Source organism: Aethalodelphis obliquidens, unplaced genomic scaffold (assembly GCF_003676395.1).
Source record: "Aethalodelphis obliquidens isolate GAN/ISIS:26980383/991018 unplaced genomic scaffold, ASM367639v1 scaffold1, whole genome shotgun sequence".
In the NCBI taxonomy this organism is placed as follows: Eukaryota; Metazoa; Chordata; class Mammalia; order Artiodactyla; family Delphinidae; genus Aethalodelphis; species Aethalodelphis obliquidens.
The window spans coordinates 11,467,845-11,485,135 of NW_020837945.1; the positions used below are offsets into that span (position 1 = coordinate 11,467,845).

Genomic DNA, 17,291 nt, shown 5'->3' on the forward strand with positions numbered 1-17,291 from the left:
GGTAGAAAACTGAGCGTTTCCTTGCAAATGGAAGTTGAGGCTTAGTATCAATTATCTCATGCCATTGTGACTAACAGCATCAGGGCAAAACTATCTTTAACAATTTCCTTAGGATTATTAGCAAGTTCTAGTTATAAAGGTAGAAAACAAATGTAGACAGTATCTACTGAGCTGATTGTTGACGCTTCCACCTTAGTTGTTTTCCTACCTGTTTACAATTCCTCTATTCTCCATACATATTACTTGTTTTAATGCATGTTAACTCAGATGAGGGTATTTTGTATTCCATATAGAATAGGGTTAAGAGTTGTAAAGTATGCTCAGCTGTCATGACAAAGTAGTATTTAATATGTTCTTGTAGGTATTTGTGTATGTGTGTGTATATATACATATATAATTCAAATTTTCTTAAATAAAAGTGCTTAGAAATCAAAAGCATTGGGTGAAGAAGTAACAGTAGTGAAGAAGTATGTGTTCACTTTGTAATCCAGAAAATAAACCACCACATTTATTCCAGAGAAGTTTATATTTGGGCCTTAAGCTTTTGAAAATAAAGTTTAGAGACATAGCATATGAATACCACTGTAATACACATGAAATATTCTATCAGACCCTAAAAATTAACATAAACTTAAACTTTCTCATAGTCAACAAAATAGTGGCTGGGTGCCGATTTTATTAGATAAGTTGGTTACAGCATTTTAATTATCATTTTACGTCTATCTAGGTGTAGCTGAAATTCAAAATGCACATCAAAGTAAAACTATATCACAACTCAATGCCATACTAAATGTACTTGGCCTCTGCAGTAAAATTCTAGTCAGACTTCATTTTAACTCCCTTCTCATTCATGGCCCAAGTGGCTTTTGACAGAAACGCAGGACTTAGTGCTGACCATCACACAACATACCACTTTCTTTTTTTTATAACCTCTACAAAATTTAAAGGGGATACAGTGGCGTTAGCCCTGTGGAACAGATCTTGCTTGATTACCTCAATAACACTGGCCCAGTATCTGTCCAGCAGAACCCATTGTGAACTAGTACAAGGTGCACAGCCCTTCACTGACTACAGGCAAGTGTTACAGCAGCCTAGCCATAAGTAAGGGGAGTTGACATCATAGTACAAAATACAGTATAAAAGCGTTATTTAACATTCCACACTGAAGATTACGGATGCCTTCAAACAATCGTTTGGATGTTAGCCACTTAAACAAATACATCACTAAGGTAAACAATATAAACATACCAAAACCTTGTATGGTTAAATACAATTTCCATGGTACAAAAATCAAAGCCTGGAGATGTTTGTACAGATTGCTTTTTACACAATGTCTTAAATTGCCAAATATTTACAACATTAAAGAGGAAATACATTTTGATGCAGAGTAAAATTATCTGAAATGATTAATATAAAACCTCAATCTATCTACGTGAGGCACTCCTGAAGCAAGTGGCATTAGCCATGAGGTCCTTTGGTACAAGGCCCATTGCTTGAAGAACCACAGTAGCTGCTGTGGCTTTAGCATGCTTCTTATTAGGGCTGGCAAAGCTGGGCTGGTAAGCGCTTCCATTTATCAATACCTATTCAAGAAAAACATACAATTGGGCTGGTAAGGGCTTCCATTTCTCAATACCTATTCAAGAAAAACATACAATAAGAACAGCATCAAACTTTAATATCTATTAGCTTTGTAATTTTTTCACTAAATGCTAGAAAGATAATTTACAAAAATATAAAACCCATACCATGTAAGTCAAATAAATCTCAACCCTAAAAGAAGCAAATCATTTGGGAAAAGGGACTTGACTGCAAATTAAGAGCAGGTCTCCAAATTGAAGCGCGGGGGGGGGGGGGGGGGGGGGGGGGGGGGGGGGGCACGGCGGGAGGGAAGCCTGATAAAAACAATTAGTTCCCCACATTCCACTAGAAAAGGTCAACAAATTGTTCACCAGATTTTGCCCACATCTTTCCCGCCAACATTTAAAAAATAATAGGATATTAACAGGTCACATTAAAGCATATACACATATACACACTCCCAACCCACAAACAATACATTAATCCTGTGATCATATAATGCTTATCCCTCACCCTCTAACATCAAGTTATCAAATTAACAAATGTATACAATTAATGCAGAAATTCATATTTACCCTAAAGAGAAAATGTTTGCGATGATCAGGGCCACTATCATGGACCAAGAGAAATTCAGGTGGTTGCCACCTTCTCTTATTACAGATTTCCATCAAGGCAGACACAGGATGTTTGCCTGCAGAGAAAAAAATAACCAGTTATAATTATCTCCACATCTGAGGCAACAAACTTGAATTCAAGGGGAAGGTGGAACAAGAAGAAATTCAAAACTGTACTCTCACCTGACAGATCTTTCATTGCGGCAGAGAAGTTTCCAGACCTCTTTTGTGCTCTTTCTCCTACTGCAACAAGACCTTAAAAAAAAACAATGATCACTGAATAAATTTCAAAGCATTAAAATTACAATATAGCAAAACAACTACTCCCTCTATAGGAAACTGAACCTCAATCCAGGCCCTCAAATAGAAGTCAACACCCACCCACTACCCTTGATCTTGACTTCTATTTTGTTGTTTCAATACGTAAATCTATACATTGTCTTCATTTATCTTAGTACTGGAAATTGTACAAAATTAAAATTTTCAGAAAAGTTAATGTGAATACATAAATTGCTATAATTATCAACAACTCCAGATCTGTTTCTTCCTAAGTTTAAAAAGTAGTGGCTCTTTGCAAATGATTTCTAAAGGTTTCACATCCCTTGAAAAATGATGCTCAGTTTAAGTATGTTCCCCAGAAGTCGAGGATTTTAGGCCAAAAAAAAGTGAGAAAGGCTCTCATGGATAAATGGGTCCATTTCTTTTTCCAGCTAACAAGCCCTTTCTGACTTCAAACATGAGATGTACTCAAAAGACCAACAGCCTCAGCCTCACTTTCCAGAAGGGGTTTATTTAGCTACGTTCCTAACTAAAATCAATGCTTTCCATTTAAATCCTAGGGGGAATTTTTCAACCAGTTCTTTGCCAATTCTGCCACTATGCTTTCCCAAACCCAGGCCACACTGCACAATTCCAAAGGAACTATTCCCTGGAATTATGCAATGGACCCACAGATGTTGTCTTCTCATAAACCACCTTTTATGACACACAGAATCTATGCAACTTGTATAAGCAGTATAATGTCAATGTGACAATAAGTACAATGTCGTTTTCTAATTTAAAGTTTGCATTAATGCTGCATTAGTGGATGATTGTGTTATTTCCGAGTATCACTATTACAATAAATTCTCTCCAATTTGGAATAAAATGGCAACATACTATTCTTGGTAGATGACAATGTAGAAATTCTGATACAAAACATTTTTTAAAATACATAATTTGGTCAGAGCTAGTTGGTTTCCAAATTCATTAGGACAGTAATTTAACTGAATTAACTTCAACTTAACTTTCTGATTACAAAGATAAGGAAAATAAATTAGTTTTAAATTTTCCAGTTTTTAAAAATCAGCTTTAAACAAGCTATTGAAATCACATTTAGCTGGCAGCCCCATGTGATTCTACAATAGACATTATTCCAAGGGAAGAAATGCAATGTGAAGAGGTAATACTGCTGTCAGCAGTGGGTCTACTCTCCAGTCCCAACCCAACAGAACTCAATTACTGAGCTTGAAAAAAGGGATGTGCAAAAGGGGTTTAGAAAGTGAAGACTAAATAGAACTCTCTAATAGGAAAATGAGAATATGTGGGATAAAGATCTTTGAAAGAAAAAATAAATCCTAGAAACAAAAACAAGCACATGTTCCCTGTCAAGAGAAAACAAAATGGAAATTCTATCTAAATATGAAATTAATTAAAAACTTAATCATATATTGCACATAACAAAGGTTGTTGCCTTTTACGCTCAAATTAGTGTCTCCATCTATATATAAAGCTTCTGAAAATGGGTTAAACATTTTTTTCCTAACAAAAAGCTATATATACTGTAAGAAGTGTCTCCAGTTCAGGATCACTGGCATCAGAAGAATTTATGATAGTAATGAAATCCTAAATGTTAGAGGAGGTATAATAAACATTCTAAAAAAACTTACCTTTTCGATCTGTCTTAAAATCAACTAGAATAGGTTCCTTATTTCCTTCTTTGTTTTTTCCTAATCCTTCTCCTTCTTTCCAGCCCATTTTTCTCATCAAAACGGCTCCCATTCCTCCAGTTACTGGGGCTGCTCTTAAGAACTGATCCTATCCAAAGAAAGAAAGGTAAAATATCCCCATTTTATAGTTAGAATTTGACTACAAACTCAGTGCAACTTTTTAAAGAAAGAAAGCTTATTTTACTTCTAGATCTGTTATAGTTACAGAAATTAAATGCTTCTATACTTATATACATACTGTAGTGTGTATGTTCTAATTATTTTCACATAAACATAACAGTATTTTCAAAGTCAAATAAGTCAAATAGCAGGTTTTACGGTGGCCCTTGTGCCCCCCTCCAAAAAAAAATTAGAACACTCCTGTTTTCGTCCACTATTTAGGTTCACTGGTATCTCTTCTTAGCTTGCAAAATAAAAAGAAGGCAATGTTAAAACAGTCAATAATATTAATTGTCCCAGGTGTACCTAGTTAATGAATAAAGCCTAGAAATCATTTAGAAATAGTCTGGACACTGAAGAAGCATACTGTTATCATCCAAAGTTTTTTCCCCCCATTTTACCATAAATCAAGTATAAATTTTTTACTTAGAAAATCCCTATGAAGCAAAAAGATAACACATAAAATACCCTGTAATTATACCAAACTGAATTTTGAATTCTTTTAAAACCTAACTTGATGTTAAAAAGACTTTTAAAAAACTCCTTAAACGTTTACATACCTAGGCCTCGGTAGCAGCAGTGTTGTGAATAGTAGGGCTGGCACTGACCGGGGCAAGAAGACAGCTACAAGGATTTGGCCCTGAAACAAGTTTCCATACAGAGGGGTGAAAGTTCACAGGTTATTCTGTGAACAGTCATCTCTCTTGTATCCAACCCACTGAACCATAATTTCCATCAAAGCAGCAAACCACTTAATGTCGTAAGATGCACAACTATATACATTAGCATGGTCAACAGTTATTTTCACACGTTAAGAACTATGTGATGCCTCTTTTTAAAGGGCATCCATGTACATGTAACAAACCACTGAATTCTACTGTTGATCTTTATGTCCATTTTTTTTAAATTTATAACATACATATCCAAATCATGTTTTATTTCCCCTTGTTATTAAACAGTCTAGATTTACATTCTCTAGCAAATGTAAGCAAAAGTCATTAACTTATCAACAGAGGCAGTCAAAACTTTTGGTAGCTCTAGAAATAGTATACATTAATCTCCTCTACTGATAAGTTAATACTGAATTTTTAAATCTTGGTTTTTACACCATAGTAAAACTGTGTACTGTTATTTTTTCCCAGCTTTTTAATTATCTGCTGGGGAGAAAACATGCCAATGAAGTGTGACTAGACATTAAGTTCAACATGGTACTCTGATGGAAGGAGGCAGCTGTGGAGGTAAAAACATACCCCTGGTTCAGTTCCTTACTTGGTGCAGGCCATGCAGTGTTGGTGGACAGAGAAAAGTTAGCTGATGCTTGGATACCAACTGCCTTGTTGCTACACACCTAAAATTACTTTTACTTACTTCCAGGTTCATCCGCCCCTCTTTTCCAGGAAACACTCCTAAAAAAAAGGGCAACTGTGCAGAGTATAATACAAATCCCCAATAACGCAGGTTTCCGATTTTGTTTCCATTCTCTAATATCTTCAAATCTTTACATCAGTGTGTATACAGTTCAACAAAAAGCTAATTAATGAGACTACAAAAGTGAACAATATTCATCACGTCATGTCCAAATCATTTCATTCCAGAAAATAAAGCTTCTTTCAAATCAACAACCATTTAAATTTTTTTTTTACTAATAATAAAGTCTCATACTTTTTCATCTAAGAATACACTGCAGCAAAGTAAAAAAGAATATGGAGAATGTTGGCATTCCATGTACTCTTTAACATTAAAAGAGGGTGCTGGCCTACAGCAAGGCAAGAAAACACCAAATGAACATTCTGAAAAAGTTTTCTAAATGAAACAAGTAGACAGTTTGTGATACTTGACAGTGAAGATGAATGTTAAATTTCTAGCTGCCTAATGACTTTTTCCATGTTTTTGCTCATTTTTATAAATAAAATGTTCCTGGCCTTAACTGACATTAGCAGCATATATTGTTCAGTAACATACAAATGGAACTGAAAACACTGCTTTCTTCTATAATTATTTAAAAATTTGGTCTGATGAATGAACACATCTTTCTCTTGTGATAACTTACCAAAAATGACTTATGTCTACGTTTTAAATGATGTAAATTATTTAAAATCTGCCAACTGTCTACAAGACTGGAAATCAAAAAAAATTAAGGGAAAGTTTACAGGGAACCAGTTTAATCATTTTGTAAGAGTTATGTTAAAGCGATGACGTTTAGAAGTCTGTAGCATTATATATGGATCCGAACTTCACTGTACAAATGAAGACCAACTTTGCAATGGAATCACATTCTGAAGTTTCTACCTAGTAATGTACATGACTATTTAATTATTATGTGCTAAACACCCACATAAACTTCAAGTCTAACTTTCTGAAATATGGAGTACTCAACTTCAACATTAAATAGTATTAAAGAACTAAAATTGTTAAAGAAATAGATGTACATTTATAATTATTCCCAATGAGATGAAAGCCATTTTTCAAGCACTACATGAATCACTTTGGTATCTTAAATACTGTAATATAATTAGTCCAAAACTAATTCAAGCTTAAAAATATTTTGCTAGATTTTCATCTTTTTTCCAACATCAACCCCTAGTAAACTAAGTAAGTTGTAATTTTTTTAACCAACTTGATTGTGTACTCACTATATACATATTGGTGCAACTATTCCCCCCTCCCCCAAAAAGGGGGGCAGGCAAAGTAAGGATATGCTTTACATTAATTTGTTAATAAGAAGATCACCAGAGATAATGCTATCAAAATTGAAAAAAAAAGTTATGAGATTAAAAGGTCCAAAGCAACAAAAAATATGACTTTTCAGAAATTCAGCTCACTCACTGGCACTCTCAGCAGTTTTCTATAGGTACCCATCCCATTACTGATCACCACCCTGCGAGGCAGGAAGAAGGCACTTGCAGACTGAAATTCCAAGTAATTACTTGCCACAATCACAAAAGGAGTCAGGAGTACAGCAGGATAAAGAAACCTTCCCAATCCATTAGACCACACAGCCTCCCAGTTTCAGCACTGCTATGCTGCCAGTACTCCTGAAACAAATTTCCCCATCACCCATCCAACCAAGCCACTCCCTTCACCAGAATACATTTTCTTCAGAAAGCCCTCTGTAACCACCTAAGACTCCCCCAACAACGAGGCAGCCGTAGGTGGAGTGCACACGTCTCACTGCAGGAGGAATCTGAAACCAGGAGCACCTACATCTTCACAGCACGAGGCGTCCGTCCTCTCCCTTGAATTTAGGTCTTACATATCCTGTTTTTTCACGAGATCAGCGGTTCTCAAATTGAACCTGTGGATCACCAGAGGCCACCAGGGCCTAAATGGTGGTCCACAGATAGTATTCGCCATCCCCGTCCCACCCGATTCCCCACCCTTCAGCACTGCCCACCCAACACTTCAGCCATCCTCCCCCAGCTTTCCAGACCCCTGGCAAGATCACCACATGCAGCACTAACACTGGGGCCTCCCAACCACGTGCTGTAACCAACAGCTGACAACCATGGGGACCTGGGGCTGGAGATCACAACAGGAATGAGGACTAGGGGCCAAGGGAGCTTACAGGAGGGCGCAGGCACTAAGGAAGAGGGGAAGAAGGGCACAGGAATAGAGGAACGGAAAATCAGGTGGCAGAAGGCTCTTGGGGGCAGTGCACCAAAAATAAACCTGTAATAAAGTATCCCATGATGAGAAAAAATCTGAGAACCACTGCTTTGAGATCATTAGATTGGTTGTCCAACAGGAACTGTGGAATATTCTGAACAGCACCTGATATACACTGTTAGCATTCAAAACACAGTTTAAAAAACCACCCCCACAAAACCCAGGAGCAGCAGGATATAAATTAAGTGGCTCTTGAGCCATATTTATACATTAGCCATTGTCTCATCAATCGATCCATCTTCAGTGTCCATCCTGGAGGATATATATACACATAGCAAATTTACCATGAAATTGGTTAGATTCACTGGCCTCTTTCTGCACTTTTAATAAAACATTTTCTTAAAAATTTTAACTTTGTACGTGGACACTTTTGTATGTGCATATGTTGTGTACCTTTTTAATCCAGGCCTGGGCACCAGTATTGGCCAACTGTTCTTGTGTCAGAACCTGTACTCCCGTACTTCCTGTGAACTGGCCAGGAATAGAGTTCAGCTGAGCCCAGGCATCAATCTGAAGAAAAGAAGAGGCCTCAATTAAGTAAAATTACTTCTCTAGTTAAAGTGCTACTGGTATTAATTTAATTCCCTAAATGAAATGGTTTACTTAGTTCCCGAAAAGGCTTAATAACAAACTTAAATATTCAACTTTTCAAAAACAATATACTGAATTTGTACATCTTTAAAATTGTTTTCCTAAACATTCCAAAGCAGCAATTCAGTAACTGCTCAGTGGATCCCACTGATAAAATTTGAGATATCTCTAACAACTAAAAAGCACAGCTGACACTCATTCTTCAAAGTATCACACGGATACATGAAAAATATAGAAAATCACTCATATGGCAAAGGATCCTTGCCCTCCTGCTTACATATCTCATAAACGCATGCTAATTTGACAACCTCAATTTTTAATTACTTTCTTTGAAGTGTTACAAATCGAGAATAAATTCAAGATACATAATTAGAGAATAATAAACATAGGAAATTGTTCAAACACTGTGATAACTAAAGAATTAGCTGTCATTCATTCAAAGTATATTTACTGAACACCCGGTATTCAATTTATTTTCTCTCTGAACATGTACTTACTGCTTCCATATATTTACCATAGAAAAGCAGCCTATGGAGCCGCTGTCCACTGTTAAAAAAGCACAGACTCTGGATTCAGACTGTCTGGGTTTGGATCCCAGTTCCCTACTTAACTAGTTTTGTGACCTTGGGCCTCATTTAGCCACTCTTTACCTGTCTTCTCAGATGGAAAGTGGAAACTCAATACACCTCACAGGGCTATTATGGGCACTTAGCTATTTTTATACATTAGATTATAAATTCTATGAGGGCAGATAATTTTTTCTATTTTTATTCTCTCAAGAAACAGCTCCTGCCCCACAGTACACAACATATACTGAATGATCAAGCCCCAAATCACTTTAAGTGAGCTTGCTAGATAAATGATCATGTAGACATTAAAACTGCTACATACCCGTTCCTGAGCACGATTTAACATGCTCATAGCTTCAAGGTCAAATGCATTCTCGCTGAGTCTTTTCTGAGCAAGTGCCCGCTCACTCATTGCTGTAGAGATGTCCACAGGCTAAGAAAGAAAATACAGATAATTATCTCAAATAACAACAGACCCCCTTAATTCTGAAAAATGCTCATATCTTTAGTTGCTTCATGTCAAAAACAAAATAAGTTTTATAGATTAAAATTTTGTAAAGTAGGGAGAAGAAACTAACCTTGAAAAACAGACAAGGATTGTTTAAGGTAAATTACAAAGTATCAGGCAGCAGTTGAACTCAACCTAAAATCCGACTTCTTTCTACTACATCAAATTACAATCATAGAAAGTTCCATGAAGAACTTAATCTCTGGCCTTCACTAACAAAACAGTCATTTATAATAAATGCGAATTTTTGAACAATTAATTTTGTAACTCATTAGCATTTTTCATTTTACCCTACTTCTCAGCATAACCCTCAAAAGCAATAAGCAAGGTTCTTAAATAAGCAGAAAACCACTATCACATCAGTGATCGTTCCTTCACTCGTCTGCACATGTTTTCACCTACTTGCAGTTGTTCATATAGTTTGGTCTTAGGAACTCGGTTTCTTCAAAGAATATATTTACTATATAAGTAAGTGGATCTTTTGTTTTCAGTTTATGTACATTTATGGTGGAAGTTATATTTCTGTGGGGTACATAATTAATTGAAGCACTTAAAATACGTTTGAAATGTCTTAGGTCCTCCTTTTCAAAGCTCATATTCTACTTGTAAAAAGCTTAAGCTAAGCAGATGGGACTTAACTTTTTAAGAAGTATCATAATGTCCAAGAAATTTTTAAGGATAATCTTTAGAGCAAATACCGTATTTGCCAAATTTGTGGAGGGCTCAACCAGAGAAAGAAAAATTTGATGTTTTTGGTTCTAACATTAAGAGGTTAGGTTGATTGATGTGTGTCAACTCACCAATTCTTAATACTTGTTTTTCTTCTAACACTACTTAACCCATTAATATTTTCTAGTATTTCACCCAAGAAAATTCATTTTTGGAAAACGCTTATCTGACATGAAGTATTCCTAAATTCACTTACAAAGAATGACTAGTAAGTACTGCATGGATGTGACAAATACAAGGAAGTCAGTAAAATAACACAGGTTTTTTTAAAAAGCTAAACTAAGGTTACCTGTAATTTGACTGTGTAGTTGAGTATGAAATACTTCTTTTAAAAATAAGACCTATATAGTTGAGAAGGGTGTATGACTTTGAGAGAATAATTATACCTCATGCATAAAGATTAGTAATCTTCCTTTTTCCTATCTTCAGAACCCCTTAATCACTCCATCATTCTTAGTTATCTTGCTGAATCACCTAGTAAGATTCCTTTAGCAAAACTCAATTTTTCTTCCACAAGGTACCAGAAAGTACAGATTTCTATATATTTGCCTTCTTAAAATGAAAGCAGAATTAATCTGAATTCATTCTGTAACTGTTTATTAGACTGCTTACATATCTCATTTATGAAAGGTCCTAATTTCTTAGTCAACTTAGTAAATTATCCACACTAATTAGAATATTTCTGGGGCTATATAAGCAAAGCCAGATTGAAACACTAGAAAACTTAGTAGGTTCACTTTTCACTTCTATTACAATTGTGATCACCTGCTGGGACTTTAAGTGGGAACCCAGATATCTTAGTTCAAAATGTACATTCCTTTGGCCTTAGATGTTAAGATCATCGAAGTAATTTTTGAAAGCCCACTAAATATATCTCAAGTACTGTTCTTTAACCTTGCCAGAATTACTCCAGGTTTCATACCCATCTACAAATCTAAGTGTTAGGGTATTTAGGTATAAAATAATAGGTTTTTATTCTAAAAAGTCAAAACACAGAGGAGATACTGAGGAAAATGCACCTACCCATTACCACCCCAAGCTCCGATCCCCCAATTTCCATCTGTAAATTAGCCATAAAAATGTAGTTAAGATGGCTCCGAAAACTCCCAACTTTTCTAGAATAAAATTACTTCTTCCCAACTGGAAAGCAAATTAACATACCTATCTGTGAATTCTTCCTTCTGAAGACATTTTTATATCTTCATACTTTTTTCTCTTTTAACCTTTATTAAGTAAGTAGGTAACCTAAATACCCCATCATCATCCTCAGGATGAAACTTCATTCAAATCTCAGTAATATTATACGTTAAATTCACATCTCACTTTGAAAGGAATTTTTATTTATTTATTTAAATAGTATTTATTTAATATATCAACATTGGGATTTAATGTAAATTTACTTTAGATAAAATTACAACTAGTTTTTTCCTAATACAACTTCATTTATTCTTCAACAGGCTTACCAAATGAGCTGTAAGTTCATGTCAAAACTTTATTAACAAATAGTAATTTGACTATTAATTTCATATTCATACTTTTTAATGTGGAAAAATATACTCAAAGTATAATCAATCAGGATTATCTTAATCTCTTAAGGATTCTCAAGAGTTTGTATCAAAAAGCATATTTCCAGGTTTTCAAGGTAACTCAGGATATGCAATAAAAAGCCCCAAAGCAGTAATATTCAAAGACTACACCAAATGTTATGCATCAGTATTAAAACACTCATAAAATATCACAGCTACCCTTTAGAACAGCACTGTCCAACAGAATTTTCTACAGTGAAAGCTAATGAGCACTTGAAATGTGTCTAGTGCAATTAAAGAACTGATTTTTCAGTGGTTCACTTAATGACTACTGTATTGGACTGTATAGCATTTGTGCATATATAGTATATAGTAAACTATACAGTGTAGCAGGGCTTTAGAGTCTTAATCATCTTTTAATGTTGCTCAAAAACAGTAATGTGTAAAAGGTACCAAAATGATGCTAAAAGTTTTAGAATGCTAAAAACTGGGGGGAAAATTATCTTAAACTGTACAGAATACTGTTATCAAACTATCATCAAGCCTTATTTATTTCCCCTAATACAAGACAGACTTTCTATGTAATGTGTAGTAATACTCTATTATAATGGGGGGAAATGTTTAATTTCCTTCTCCCTAGGACTTGTTCTAAAAGGTGAAATCCACATAAAAGACTAGCCTCAATTATAATTCCACTTCTCACATTAATAAAAACCTGTCCAAGTTATTTCAGCCCTCTACATCAGTAACACAGCAGATTACTACTTCTATAACCTAAAAAGTTGTCAGGACTAATGAAACACATATAATTGACACCATGTAACATGCATTTCATGGCCTAAGTTGTAACTGTGTACCTTCTATATCTTCATCTAAAAAACCCTTCTAAGTCAATTTACCTCCCCCCTTTGTTAACCCAACTGTTTATATAAATAGAACAATTATCTTAAGTATTTCCTATAAAGTCAATGAAAGTATATAAAAGAACTAAAGACATTAGAAGGTGGTCAGTCAGGTAAGGAAAAAATAATCCCTGTAATAGGCAAATTATTTTCTACAGAGGTAACTGCAGGTATCTCAAATTAAAAGATGGTAAAAAAGGAAATTTTTAATTGTAAGAAAATAGAATTAAAGAAAAAGCACCTAACCTGCATACAAAACATGATTTTAAAATATTTAGCTAAAATTAATAAAATACAAAGAGGTTCACGTAGAAAATGAAAACTACAGAAACAAAAGCCACACTAAATACACACTACGTAAAGTTGTTACGTAAAGTACGTAACAACGTAAAGTTGTTACGTGGCTTGGTTTTAAAAACTGATTTATGAACCTTTTCATTATTTCACATAAAATTCCTTAGTGCAACTCTTAGTTAACTTGTACATTTAATCCAAATGAATCATAATAAGAAACAGATAAATCATTAAATGGTAAAGAAATTCCATGTTAATCACCTAAGAGAATCTAAGGAGAGAAGAATGAACAACAAAGCTGTATTTAACACATGCTAGCACTGCCAGGACCTAGTTTTATTTTCAATTAAAATTTTCGTCTTACCACAAGAACTCAGCTTTCCTAAACTTCAAAAATTTAGAGCTTCTAAATATAAGGGAATTTTAGCTCCACTGGACAGGGAAATATTCTTCAATAGTAACAAATCAAGCACAGTTGCCAGAGACAAAAACTGTCCTAACATGTAAACAATCACTAGACTTAATGACAAGCTACCTCTGGACATTTATGATAAATAGTTAACCCAAGGAAATTTTACGTCAGAGACTACATTTATATCTTCTACCCAATAAGTCTTTGCTAACTTTATTACCAAGAATTAATGCCCCCGAGGACAATTTTTAAAATGTTTTCCAACACTTTTGATTTCATTTATAAATCAAATTGACACAAATATGATCAAGGTTCTGCAGCCACTCCTTACTGAGGATGATGCTGGTTGGCTTCTGGGTAGGAAGACGATGCTATGGCAGTAGGGCACACAGTCTGATGAGTTGATATTCCGTAAGATATGGATTTATGCTGATCCATCCACGTTTATCCACTCATACTTATGTCAAAGAGCACTCATGTGCAAAACAATTGGGGGGATTAAGGATCATAGCAAAGCTGAGATCAAATCTGTGATCTTTGCCTAAATGTTTCATGCTCAAAACTAAAGAACCGCAAATTCCGTTTACATTTATTAAAATGAAAAAGACTAACAGGTAAAAAAAATTAAAAGTACTATTCAGTTAAAATGTTGACCATTTTAGAAGAACTTTCCTTTTCTCTATAAATTCTTTATTTCAACCCCTGACAGGGAATCAAGAGTCAATGCTCCCATAAAATGTCACCAATAGTATTCTACAAACATTGGAATATAGAACATTAATCTTACAAATATATTTATAAGATACAGCTAAATAAATGGAACTAAACATTTTATATTATGAACATTTCCTCTAGGTGTTTCATATTACTGCTAGGTAAAAGCACGAAGACCTGAAAGCAAGAGCAAAATTCTGTCCCTTCCTAAAATTTTGGGATTGTTTTATTTGAAATTATAGTTAACATATATTTTTTTTAGTCTAATCATCTAAGAAACTAGCTTAGAGTTCTGATATCAAATAGCTGTATATATCCTCCCCACAGGAGAAATCTGCTTCATGAACAAAACTTTTTTTCCCCTCCTGCTTTAATAAAAGGCTCCTTTACTTATTATAAAATCTGAATACCCACCTACTCCCCCGTAGGATTTCTCTGGAATAATTCCCCCCAACTTTTCATTCAAATCTGACAACCACTGTTGATGACAATGTAAGGCACCACGGTTTTAGTGTTAAAGCTGAAAATGGCTAAATACTGAAATATATATATTTACACATAAGCTCTCAATCAATAAGAACCATAATCACCAGGATTCACTAAGCACTCTCCCGATGTTCAACTGAAGTCAAAATAGTTATGGTCACTTATCTTCCCAGGAAAATCCCTTGGAATTTTGCAATATTTATAGGGCTTCACTCTGTTGGAAAATTTTTCTCACATAAATACTTCCCTTATGTTTTTTTTCTGTTAATTGCTTAATCTTCAAGCAATTACTAAAAGCGTATGTATCAGAATTTCTAAGTCAGTCTGTTCAGCCCTCTCACCATGGTTTATATTCAGCCTCTACAAGATTTAAGTCAGTTACAAATGTCAGTTAACCTTTCCCTCTTGAAATGTGCAGGTAGCTTGATTTGGGAATTAGCAACTGAGCTACTCAACTGGCTTCTCTAAAAACTGTCCCAACAAGCTATCTATCCTCTCCCTCACTGGTGATGGTATAACTTGCTTCAATTGTTGACCCCCATGTAAATATAGATCATCAACAGTGACTGTAAGTTGCACTGGCTAGTTATGTCCAGCTTCATTGTATATAACTTGCTCTCTTTTCAAATGCCACAGGTAAAAAGAAAACCACAGTGAAAATGTCACCTGTGAATAGCCCAGGGGAAAAAAAATACTATCAAAGTTTCTGATTTGGGTTCTGTTCACTTTTAACTTTATAAACAGAATTCATTTATTTGTATTATCAGAGGTGTTTATTGGACGACGATGATATGGCCAATAAAGTGAACCTGTATGTGAAGAGTACAGGTCTCTCTGACCCACATATCCCAGAACTGCAAGGAAAGGAGCTGGGGAAGAATTCCTACATTGTAAGGGCATCAGATATCTAATCCAGTCCTTGGACAAATGTCTGGGCTTTGGAAACGAAGGGCAAGAGGTGATGACTAGTCTATGGTATCATTTAAAACTCCCACCCCCCTAGTAAGTCTCCACCCTCCCAGATCCCCCAAGCGTGATTTTGCACAACAAGTTAAATAAAAGTAAACTGTTTATTAAAAGATACAGCAAAGGTACAGATACAGAGATACATACAAAGATACAGATATATATATATATATATTTACATATATATACAGTCTTGCTGTTTTCATGTGCACTATATTTAGCAGCACATTATTTAATCAGGCGGCATTTTAATGGGGCTGTTTTGACACTTGGCATTATTACCGCGTCATTTTGACAAGATACAACTATAGCCTCCTGGAAATTTCAAGGTGTGAATTCCACTTCTCCAACTTTTAATAGTAGCAAAAAGGGGAAGGAGAAGGGAAATGGAGTACCAAGGCTGAACATTAGGTTAAACACAAGAATCCAAAGGGCCAAGGTAGCATAGGGAAGGGAAAATAATTAAAATTAAAGGCTATCTGACAAACAACCCAGAGAAATAGAAACCATTATTTAAGGGCAATGGGCTATGTATCCAAGATGCTCACATCAGCCTACAACGCCTTTTCCAATCCAGTTCTTGTGTTGAACCTGAGGATCTGCCTCTCTCTGCTCAATCCCTCCACCCAATAAATTTGCTACCACCAAAATCTAGAGCTATAGAGCCTTGAAGCAAAACGGGAAGCTAAATAGTTGTACCTTGGGCTACCTTCCCACAAGTGCAAGGAGGGCCCAATGTTGGGTAGGGATGTGATAACACTGTTCTCTGCAATTCGATGCTTTTCACTTTGTGGCTTGGTTCCACAAAGTGAATTGCATCGAGTTACTGTCAAATGAGAAGCTGCGGGTTGTTTCATCTGTCGTCTAACCCGGCCCTGCCGTTTAACCCGGCCCTAAGAAGAGTGAAACAGAATCCAAATCAGATATAAAATAACAATAAAATGCAGATTCAGGTATATAAAAGGAAAAAAATACATAATATTCCTTTTACTTACCTCAGAGGGCAAACTGCTGCTGAAAACATTATCATCATCTTTGTTTTCTTCACCATTTTTCTCTACAGGAACCCATTCTCCATAAACACTATCTGCTTCTTTTTTCCGATGTTGAGATCCAGATGACACAGGGAATTCTTTTGTTAATGTTACCTGGCTTTTTGGTGGAGTTGGCTTTGCTGCAGCAATCTAAAAAATAATGTTTTGCTTAATTAAAACTCAATAGATGTTCAACATAATCTGAAAATGACTTTGTTCATTATTTCACACAGTATTTAACCTAAATTAAAAACTAAATTCCATTTGAATTTTACTTAAACAGTTCTACAAGTTGTGCTGTTTCACTAGTCTAGAAACACGAATACTCACATTCAGATTGAAAAAAATGGGTTTGGGTTCACTGAGTTTAAAAGGATGATGATAAAAAGGAGGTTCTTCTTCCTCTTCATCCGAAACATGAGGTTTATTCACTATTACATCATCATCTTCTTTACTCTGTGCAATCTGTTTGCATTTCTTAAAAAAGTAAAAACAAACAAAAGATAAACCTTACACTTTATGCAGAGTAACATGTAATTTCTTAAAAGAATC

The 17,291-nt window shown here is 35.1% G+C and overlaps 1 protein-coding gene across 4 annotated transcripts in view; it reads right to left on the bottom strand.

Moving 5' to 3' along the window:
• Window positions 1-1,289: 1,289 nt before the first annotated feature.
• The window catches only part of SON (SON DNA and RNA binding protein), a 30,696-nt gene continuing 14,694 nt past the window's right edge, over window positions 1,290-17,291 (bottom strand). The window contains exons 5-12 of one of the 4 annotated variants that reach the window (XM_027101051.1): window positions 17,070-17,216; window positions 16,701-16,889; window positions 9,491-9,601; window positions 8,402-8,518; window positions 4,124-4,271; window positions 2,379-2,450; window positions 2,157-2,272; window positions 1,290-1,583 (exon numbers count right to left, since the gene is read on the bottom strand). In XM_027101051.1, coding sequence (XP_026956852.1) covers window positions 1,425-1,583; window positions 2,157-2,272; window positions 2,379-2,450; window positions 4,124-4,271; window positions 8,402-8,518; window positions 9,491-9,601; window positions 16,701-16,889; window positions 17,070-17,216 — 1,059 coding nt within the window. In that variant the 3' untranslated portion in view covers window positions 1,290-1,424. Of the gene's footprint in view, window positions 1,637-2,156; window positions 2,273-2,378; window positions 2,451-4,123; window positions 4,272-4,902; window positions 4,983-8,401; window positions 8,519-9,490; window positions 9,602-16,148; window positions 16,599-16,700; window positions 16,890-17,069; window positions 17,217-17,291 lie in introns of those variants that run through there. The other 3 variants (XM_027101058.1, XM_027101067.1, XM_027101073.1) reach the window with 3 other exon arrangements.